Here is an 11,166-nt window from a genome sequence, read left to right as displayed (position 1 = left end):
CTGTCAAATTTGAGTCAATATCACTACTTGTCAAAAACCTCCCAAGGTTAGACTATTGATCTTCAATTCTCATCCTACCAAAGAGAGATGGCCTCACCACTCTCATTTCATACCTAGCATGCACCTCCAAAGCCACCACACCTCCTAGGAGGGTCTTGTCCGTAAACTTCCATTAAGCTTCCACAAAGATCACCAACAATCCTCCAATCATGAAGGCACTCTTCCATCAACTCTGCCCGCAACACATCCTTATATTAATAAAAACCAACATAATGTTATACGATCGAATCCAAAAAATTGGTATTTTTAAATTTACATATTTTGAATTATACAATCTAGAAGGTATTTCTAAATCTGAGAATACCTTATAGACCGTACAATCCGAAATGCATTTCAGAAAAAAAAAAAATTGGTTTGTACAATCTGAAAAGTATTTCCGAATTTAAAAATACTTTCTAAATTGTAAATAAAATATGTGGAAAAAAAAATTAAACTGAATTGTGTAGTCAAAAAGATTTTTGCATCACTGATCTGAAATGGAAAACAATACAAATTCAATAATGTAAATTCAGTAAAAATAAACATTTTTAATGCATAATGTATAGTGAATGTTCAACTTAGATTCAATCTTCGACAAAAGACTGCACAAATGTTTTACAAACACAAGAAGGAAACTTGAAAGAAGAAAGGAGATGAGGAAGTAGGTGCTGGGTTGCCGTGACTACTAAAGGAATGAAGAAGATTAAGGATGTAGGGAATTATGGTTATGTATTTTTCTCATTAAGGGTAGAAAGGTTTTTTTGCCACTACCATGGGGTGGAGGAAGAAACTATGGGGTGGATGAAGGAATTCCTAACCCCGCACAAAAAAGGGTGTTGTTCAAGATTTAAAACGACGCCGTCCGTAACTTCCCTTGTAGTTTAGATTAAACCCTTTTCTAAACCCTAAATAATCGTGTTCTAACCCAAAATTGTCCAGTCATCCGATTTCAATTCCTGTAATCCTTCCATCCTTGGCAAGAAGCAATGCCGAATTGAAAATCCCCGAAACAGTTTCCGATGGACGTAAAGGCTTTGGCGAAATCAAAGAGAAGTCACACGCAGCACCACAGCAAAAAGTCTCATCATAGCCACAAGCCCAAAGCCCAATCATCGTCTTCTTCGGACCCAAAGGACCCTGCGAAGAACCCACCGGGGAAGCAACAAGTGAACGAGGAGAAGAAGAAGAAAAGCCACCGTTCTGTGCTTCCCTCGAATTGGGACCGCTATGGGGAGGAAGAGGATGATTCTACGCCCGAAATTGCTAGCAAAACCCTCGATGTTGTCTTGCCCAAAAGTAAAGGCGCCGATTATCGCCACCTGGTTGCGGAGGCTCAGTCCCATGCGGAGACAAGTTTGGAAGGATTCCCTGCTTTTGATGATCTTCTTCTTGGTATGTGTTTTTCAAGATCATCACTTTTTGTAATTGTACACAATTTAGGTGCCAAGTTAAGTGTTATATCTTGGAATGTGCTTTTGGTATGGGATTAAAAAATAGAACATCTTTATTTTTAATAACATTTTTAATTTAATAGTAATTAAATATAGAAATAAAGTAAGAGTAAAAATTCCAGAAGGCTTGGTATGAGAGGTTTGGATAGTTTACATGGGGTCAAACTTTCAAGCCTCGTCTCAATTCATTGTAAAAAACATAGTAAATCATACTGTTATTCAATCACAAACTACCATGGTAAGTTCTTTTTTTAATGTCATACCAATATTTGTTGCCTTCTAATTATACTGATAATACAAATTGAACTTATGAAATGACAAATATTATGGGTTTCATAGAAGATTCTGACTGAACATTTTTTACTTTTAAGGTATATATTATTAAAACATATTATAATTTGTCCTTTTTTCCTCCTCAAATCTAACTAAAACATGCAGAGACTGGTTGGTGTTGCTCTAGTCAAGATTGAAATTTAATCTTAGTAACTGGATTTAGCACCATTAAGGCATCTATTAAAAAATAGAGTAAAATCTAACTTCACTAAACCTTAGTTTTATCCTTGTAATGAAGGTCTAATGTTTCGTAATTGTTCCCGGTATATATTTCAGTAGTAGCACTAGCTTATAATGAGCATTTGTAATTAGGTGACTTGTCGTTGATACTGTTTTATGTGTTGCAGGGGAGTTTGGTGTGGGATTGAGCTCTATGCTTGCGTCCAGGGGAGAGGGCATCATCTTGTGGAATGGAGATGATAATTTTGTTGTAGAGGATAAGACAAGTGGAAATCAGGAGGTAAATTGTTAACTCCCTTATCTGATGCTGATATGACATGGTTATAAGATTGGTGCACTTGCGTAGTAATTCTTAGTGAATCTAGCTGAGATAGTTATCATCTAGTATTTAATTCATGCTAGTTTGAGCTTCTTGAGCATCTTTAATTGACATTGAGAATCAATTAGACCAGCTTCATCCAGGACCTTACTATTGCTTGTAACCTAATAAATTTCTTAGTAGTAATAAGTGATATCTAAAGTGATTGATGGTGCTTGTACACCAAGAGAAGGACATAGGCTGTAGATTATTTTTGCTGTAATCCGACTTTAACTGTTTGAATCGCCATTACTTTGTTGATCAATAAATAAACACTCTCAAGTTGGCATAAAAATATGGTATGCGATATATATTGGCCATAAGCTTTTCCAATATTTTGGCATATATTTCCTAGGGTATTAGATACTTTTTGTTGCTTTTTTTTTTTTTTTCCCAAACAATTTATTTCCTGCAAAAGATTGTTTATTGGAATTGTAATTCAGCTATGTAAAATAATTGTTATTGATCTATGGGATTTTCTCCAGCATTCTCATCATGACTTGCCATTGCAACTTTTTATATCTTGACTATTTTGCTGCATGTTATCTTCCAACTTCATTTAGTACTTCCTTACTTACCTTGAATTGGATTTTCATGCAGGCATCATTCTTGTCCCTGAATTTGCTTGCTCTAGCTGACAATTTTGCCAAGGTTGACTTATCAAAGAGATTATTCATTGAGTCTGACCTATTATCCACTGAGTTGGTATGTTTATGCTTTAAATTATTTTTGAAAATTTTGTGGTTGGCGGCCTTTTGGTAATTGTAAATAACAGTACATTCATTTTATTTAGCTTTATTTCATTTTCCTTTTCTTCCCTTCCAAGGCTTTGGCGGAGGCTGGGCCAATAGTGCAGCATACTAATTTGTATTTTGTTTTGCTATTTATATTGGACATAACTTTTTAAAAATTGAATTTACATTCTTGAGGTTATTAAATTCAAGTGTTTGAAAAAGCTCACCCTTGTCCACTTTATGACCAACACTGTTTCCCGCACAAGGGAATTGGATAATTTGAATCCCTTATATTTTTACTTATCCTGCAAATAGAAACTCATGGGGATTCCTACCTAGAGTTATTGCTCTGTAGTTTTTCATGTGTTCAGCTATAGCAGTAGGTCACTAAACAATGTAGTTAAAATGGGAAATAGTGATGGCAGAAATATTTAACGTGGCATAAATTCCATGATGCAAGCAAACTGTTAAGAATTTCTCTTGATACAAAAACACTTGTTTCTTTGCATCATGGAAAGACAAATAGAAACTTTATATTGAGCACCCTGTCAATAAAGCATGAGGCATATTGCACTACATCTCTCTATCAGATACACTGAACCATATAGCATGTGTGCTTTGTATCAATTGTTACATTGGATTATTGTGGCTATGACCATACAGTTCTATAGAAATGAAAGATTCTTCGTTTCAGCAATTTCTTTGTTCAAATATACAAATAGTTATGACATCGATTGCAGCTCTGGCATAGGTATCTTGTTATTTTTTACATATAGAGTGATAGAGTCATCTTGTATTTTCCATATTCCCTGGGAAAATCAATAATCAATAATAAGTTGCGAGACAAATTTCACTTTTATGTATAGTCTGCAAATCTATATTTGCTGCATTAATATAGTTTATTATGCAGTGTGCGGAAGAGTTGGCAGTGAACAGCAACGAAGAACACAAGGAACTGGAAACTAAAGAGGACAATGAACTAGCCAATAGTATGTCTAAAGAATTCAATTTAGACAATCGTGCTGCAGATCAGTTTGCACCATCTAGTTCCAGCAGTAGTAGCCCTGCTTCTTCTACATTTCCCTTGTCAAATGACTTTAACATTCCTGTGAATTCTGTCATTGCTGAATTTCAGCAAGCTAGCAGTAGTGGTAAACATAAAGCATTCGTTCTAAGTTCAGATTCTAGCTTACATTCCACTGAACATATGAGAGGGAAACAGTACTCCACATTTGAAGCTGCTGCTGCTGAAAAAGAACTAGATATGCTTCTAGATTCTCCAGTTTCATTGGGAGTATCTTCTGGGTATCCTCCGCAGATTTTGAAGAAAGATCCAGTTTCATCCAAAATTGCATCCATTACTGCTAGTCTAGATGATGCACTTGATGACTTGCTAGAGGAAACATCCACTGTGATAAAACCAAATGTTTTATTACTGCCACAGGAAGAAAAGCCTGTCAATCACAGCATGAAATCTTCTTCACATCCTGGAAGCAAATCCAAAGTAACAGATGATTTTGATTCATGGTTTGATACACTTTGATTTGACGAGCCTTGGAATCCCTGATATAATGTGTAGTATGATGTCTTCATTGATGCTACTGCTAAGAGTGGCTCTGTCCTCTCCACCAGAGACCGGTGAATGCAAAATGACCTTTTTTGTTCTAACAAGGTCTGAAAATTGCCCCGTTAGGTGAATGCAAAATGCAAAATGACCTTATTTTACTTTTGGTCATTTTTTTTCTTTGATACGAAGTGGGAATGAAAAAAAAACTACGATTAATCATGAGGAAAATTAGTATAAATTAAAATTAGACAGTTTAAATAGAAGAAAAAGAAAATAAAGAAAGAATTTTGGAGTGAATTTGAAAATGAGAATGATTGTTATTACGCATTAAGAATGTGAAGTCACTACCTGTTTTTAGGGATTAATAAGATGGTATGGGCTGTTTTAGTGAATTTTAGTCAATTTCTTTATGCTCTTTTTGTTTCAGTTCAATCACTGCAGACAGATTTGAGGGCAACTTTGTTTGTATTCAATGGTTTAAGTTGATTTGTAATGATAGAAACGACGGGGTATTTTTTTTTTTCATCTTCTCTTACTTGAGAAGAAAAGAGAAGAAAGACACATGGTGCTTCTACAAATAAAAAACTATTTTCAATTTTATTTCTCTCTCCATGGCAGAACATGTTCTTGATAGATGAAAGATAGTGACACAATATTGTTGTTTTCTTTTTCTTGGATAAAAATTAAAATAAAAAAGGACATAACAAAAATAAAATATAAATTATTTATGTTGTTAATTTTTATAATATTTTATAAATATAGTCATTTTATTTTTAAAATATGTCTAAGTATTAAATTAATTTTAAAATATATAATATGTTATAATATTAATAAATAAATAAATATTAAATATTAGATAAATAATAAAAATAATTTACGTAAAAGAATCAAAATTACACAGAAATTTAATTAAAAAAATTAACTTAATAAATTATATAATAAAATAAATATATTAAATATATTTAAAAAATAAAAATATTAAATAAAAATAAATTTATGTTATAAAAATATTTAAAAATATTGTTAATAAAAATAATAGTAATTAATTATAATAATAACATTATAATTGTAAAATAATAACAATAAATATAATTATTTATAATAAAAATAAATTATATAAAAATAGTATTAATTATAAAAAAATAAATATAAAAATAATAATTTATTTAATTTAAAATTATTTTTTATTGATTTTTTATAATTATAAATCTTAGATATTATATATTTTTAACTGGAATATTTGATTAACAATATTTTAATTTAAACAGATTTTGTATATAAATAAATACTTTTTTTTTATTTTTTACTTAATTATAATAATATATTTGTATTAATTAAAAAATTAATTAATTATATTCATTATATCATACATAAATTTATTATAATTTTATTTAATTTACCAACAAATATTTTGACAATTTTTTTATATAAAGGTACCATAAATAATTTACAGAATTTTAATTAACTCAAATCTAAACAAAAATACCATATATTTTATTTGTTAAAATATTTTTAAAGAAAAAACTAAATTTTTAAACTTTTACATTTAAAACCTTTTAATAAAATTAAAATTTATCTCAAAACCATTACTTTCAATAAATTTTTACCAAAAATCGACTTCACATATCTTAATCCAAACAATCTTAAACTCTTTACATTTTCCTCACATCAATCTTAAACTCTTTAATTCCTTCCTAATCCACATATCACTAATGTGAAAGTACATAAAAATAGGATTGTGAGGACAGTGTCTTGGTTTTAATTTTTTTCAATGTTTAATCTGAACTATACTTTTAAAATGAGCTATATCTTAAATGACTTGTGACCTGCACCCTGTCCAGTTTTAAATTTTTTAAAATTGTCTTTCATTTTAGAATTGAAAATCTGAAATAAATAAAAAAATTAGAAAAGTAAATCTGGAATAAATTTTTGTGTTCCAAAAACAAATTTCCAAAAATAAAAATTAGAAAATCAAAATCTCATTCCAGAAAAAACTTCTAGAATAAAAAAAATACATTCTAAAAATGAATTTATTTTAATCTAGAAACGTATTCTAGAGAAAGGCTTCTTCTGATATCTAAACAAATGTTTCGAAAATCTAAATTCGAAAACGTATCATGAAAAGAGATTTTAAAATATATTTTAATCCATATATTAGAAAAATAATTTGGAATCCAGACCAATTTTATAAAAATCCAAATCCAAAAATGATGGAAACCAAGTAGAGGATGCTCAAGCCCATGAAGCCCAAGCCCAACAAGGGGCCCAAGCCCATCAAGGGGTCCAAGTCCAACAAGGGGCCCAAGCTCAACGAATTACTAGGAGCATTGGGACAAGAGTATAATAAGATGACTCTTCTTATTTCTTTTGTAGAATAGGGGTGTGGATGTAATAAAGAGGTGTAAGTAGTAAGGTAGTCTAAGGGGAGTGTGGATAGGAGATTAGGAGGTGCCAAACTAGGAAGGAAAGTCACACTTCCTTGTCTAGATTAGGCGCCGAATTTCTTTACATTTAGGTGTCATTTAGCTTGCATTTTCAGCACCTCTTAGGCTATAAATAAGGTGCTTGCCTTTGTAAAATTCAGATTGGAATTTTATAGTAGAGAGACTATACTCAAATTTGGAGAGAAATTGTGAGTTTTGAATCTTCTTCTTCTTTGCCATATCTTGTGAGCTATGGTGAGCTTCAAGTGGTGGCACTCCATCACTTATCTTGGTTCAAGGTTCCAAGTGGCGTGAATGGCTTCTTCCAATTCTCAAAATCCAGCAAGCATCTTCCTATAAGTGTTCTTCTTCCTTTTCTTCAATTTTCCATTCGGTAGCTTTATTTCCTAGTGTTTTTCCTTCATTTTTCTACCGATTACATTTACTTTTCCAGCTTTGTTCTTTGTTTCTTTTCGGTTCAGTAGCTAGCTTTTCAATTTCTGTCCAGCTTTTAATTCTTGTTCTTCATTCCTTGTGTTTGGATTCCATTTGACAATACATGGACTTCCATATGAGTCTTGGTTGGTGCTAAGTTTTGGTGAGTTCTTGAATTAGAACATTGATCCAATTCTAAAGTAAAGTGCCTTTCAAATCCAACTCAAGTTGCTCCTAAGAATGTCAAAGAATCATGTGTTCTTCTAGTTACATTCACATCATGTGGTATCTAGAGTTTAGGCTTGTTTTTGCTTAAATTTTGAGTTGTATTGCACTTTACTTTCAAGAGCTCTTTAATTCAAGTTGTTTACCATTCTGTTTTAGGATTTATTTTGAGTTTTTCTTGCTGTTTTTTTTTTGTTACACCATGTGTTTGTGAAAAGGATTCTAGCACTCATTGTTCATATGAGTATGGCTGCTCTTGTGGAATGTCATTCTCCTTCCTAGAGCTGACCTTGAGCTTCCTTTCACTTGTGGTTATATCTTGTTATATGTCTTTTAATTTTGTAATCATGTCAAGTTTTGTCTTAGTCATGTTATTCCATAATTGTCATTACTTCTAGTAGTACTTTTATTGCTTTAATTGTTTCTTGCTTTGGTTTACTTTCTGTTTTTTGAGTTTATTGCTTGATCCTTTGTGCATTTTCATTTTTAGATTTGAGTTCATGCTTGTATTTTCATTCTATACAAGTTCCTTTACACAATTTCCATTATGTCTTTGCTAGTTCATCATACTGTTTTTCATTCCTAAATAGGCTCCTCTGTTTTCTTACAAACGTGCTACTGTTTTCAATTTACTGAAAATAATTGGCTCATAGGAAATTTGTGAAAATTTGGATTTAAATACTTCAAAGTGTTACAAAAGCATAGAAAAAAGAATCACTCAAAAATTCCAAGTACACAAAAAATGATAAATAAAATACGAAAAGTGTACAATACTGCCGAAAAGAATACGGTAATCTGGCAGCGATTTTGAAAAATTTATTTCTCTCAATTGGCTTACTGTTTTTACCTCATTCCAGTGCCATTTTTGAGTTAAGACATTTAAGTTTCTGTGGTTATTTTTTCACATTCCAGTTCGCTTTCAATCGGTACAGTTAAATCTGTAAACATAGCACAGTTTGCTTTAAAAAAAAAAGTTCCAGTAGCTGTTTTCTGTTTTCTTTAATCTACTCTAGCACTTTTCTTTAGGACTCTTTTTGTGTGCCTTCTTTATTCATTGAGTTCTTTATTTTTCTTGATTGTCTTTCATTCATATTCTTTCTAGTTTGTCATACATTACTCTCTGTTTTTGGTTTAGCTTTTATTTGTTTACACCTTTTTCTTGCTTGTCTTTTTGTTCTTCTTAAAAGTTGTGTGGAGACTTGTTCTTAAGTAAGTTGGTTTGCTGTGACATATTTCACTTGAAGCTACTCCATTCCACAAGCAAGGCTTGGTTGAGGACAAAATATTTTCTTGGAGTGGTTTGAGTGCTTTCTTGGGCATTTTCCAGCAACCTATATCTCACTGTTTTTAATTGTCTAACAAGTTTCTTTCACTGTTTTGTTTTCTGTTTTTGTGTATTTTCTGCTCATGGCTCATTTCTCTAGTGGAGAGTCCTCCAAACCGTGCTCACCACAAAAGGCAGCCCTTTATGAAGACTTAAAGAATTCAATGCTCACTATCTTGAGGTGATAAGGAAGATGGAAGCACGGCTCCAAAGTTTGGAGTTAAACCGAGAAGAAATGCATCAAAACCGTGAGAGAAGAACTCCTCCTCCTAGTCGGCATTCTTCAAGGCACTCCCATGGTTATTATGAAGATAATCCAAGGCCAAGACATCATCACCATGAAGAGAGGCGCCAACATGTGGCTGGCCCTTGTTCTCCTAATGTAAAACTTCCTAGTTTTAGTGGTGAAAGTGATCCCAATGTATACTTAGGATGGGAGGCTAAGGTGGATCAAATTTTTGATGTAAATGGGGTTAGGGATGAGCATAGGGTTAAGTTAGCTTCTTTAGAATTTTTGGACTATGCCATGCAATGGTGGCATCAATACCTCATGGACATTGACCTACACAAGAGGCCGCCCGTGGTCTCTTGGAACGATTTGAAAGCATGTTTACGCGCTAGATTCGTACCCCCACACTTTAGGAAAGACCTTATGTTGAAACTCCAACGGTTTCATCAAGGCACGCTAAGTGTGGATGATTACTTTAAACAACTAGACACGCTTTTAATTCGAGTTAATATGGATGAGAGTGGGGAGGCTAAGATAGCTAGGTTTGTGAGTGGACTTCGAAGGGATATTCAAGACGTGGTAGAGTTACAAGAATATTCTTCTTTGGAAAATGTGGTGCACCTTGCTAGCAAAATTGAAAATCAACTTGCAAGGAAAAATGCTTTCAAAAATTCTTCTAAAGATAACTATTACCACTCTTCTTGGAAAAATAAAAACTCTTTTTCAAACATCCCTTCTAAGGACTCTACTTTCAAACCTAGAGAGTCTAAGCCTTCCACTTCCAATGCTAGGCCTAAATCACCACAAAAATCGTCTAGTAAGAAGTGTTTTAAATGCTTAAGCTATGGACATATTGCTTCTAATTGCCCTTCTAAACGAGCTATGTATATGCATGATGGGGTAGATAGTAGTGAGCATGGGTCCGAATCTTCTAGACATTCCTCACCTTCTAGATCCCCAAGTGAGAGTGAAAGTGAAAGTCCACATGAGGGTGACCTATTAGTAATAAGACGCATGCTTGGACAAGTGTTAAAACCTTTTGATGAAACTCAAAGAGAAAATATTTTTCATTCAAGGTGTCTTATTAATGATAGAGTTTGCTCTTTGATTGTGGATGGGGGGAGTTGTGCAAATGTGGCAAGCACAAGAGTAGTAGACAAACTTGGATTGCCTACCATCTCTCATGCCAAGCCCTACAAGTTACAATGGTTGAGTGAGGTGGGTGAGATAGTGGTGAACAAACAAGTCCTCATTACATTTTCCATTGGCAAATATAAAGATGAGGTCTTGTGTGATGTTGTTCCAATGGAAGCTACTCATATCCTTTTAGGTAGGCCATGGCAATTTGATAGAAAAAATTTTCATGATGGCTTTACCAACAAAATTTCTTTTAACTTCCATGGACACAAAGTCATTCTCAAGTCTCTCTCTCCAAAGGAGGTACATGAGGACCAAGTCAAAATGAGAGAAAAGAGAGAGAAAGAAAAAGAAATAAAAAATTCCAAGAGAAGCCTTCTCATATCTTCCCAACAAGTTCAAAAGGTAATAGTTACTCACAAGCCTATTTTTTAGCTATTCCTAGACCTATTGAATATGAGTCGGCTAAGGATAGTCCCACATGTTTGGACCATTTGGTAAAAGAATATGAAGATGTGTTTCAAGATCCTCCTAAAGGCTTACCACCTCTAAGAGGGATTGAACACCAAATAGACTTCATGCCCGGGGTTTCTTTACCAAATCGCCCTGCATATAGGACCAATCCCCAAGAGACCAAAGAAATTCAAAGACAAGTTGAGGATTTATTAGCTAAGGGGTGGGTACAAGATAGCATGAGCCCATGTGCTATGCCTGTCATACTTGTCCCTAAA

The 11,166-nt window shown here is 33.1% G+C and overlaps 1 protein-coding gene across 1 annotated transcript; it reads left to right on the top strand.

Moving 5' to 3' along the window:
• Positions 1-619: 619 nt before the first annotated feature.
• Positions 620-4,820, top strand: LOC137818975 (protein ECERIFERUM 16). The gene is made up of 4 exons (XM_068622648.1): positions 620-1,431; positions 2,171-2,283; positions 2,962-3,066; positions 4,006-4,820. Exons 1-4 carry the CDS (start codon positions 1,059-1,061, stop codon positions 4,636-4,638), a joined length of 1,224 nt encoding a protein of 407 aa, XP_068478749.1. The 5' UTR covers positions 620-1,058; the 3' UTR covers positions 4,639-4,820.
• The last annotated feature ends 6,346 nt before the right edge of the window (positions 4,821-11,166 follow it).

Source organism: Phaseolus vulgaris, chromosome 10, assembly GCF_000499845.2.
Source record: "Phaseolus vulgaris cultivar G19833 chromosome 10, P. vulgaris v2.0, whole genome shotgun sequence".
Taxonomy (NCBI): Eukaryota; Viridiplantae; Streptophyta; class Magnoliopsida; order Fabales; family Fabaceae; genus Phaseolus; species Phaseolus vulgaris.
The sequence above is the reverse complement of the archived record's forward strand: the minus strand, read 5'-3'. Positions and strand labels throughout refer to the sequence as shown.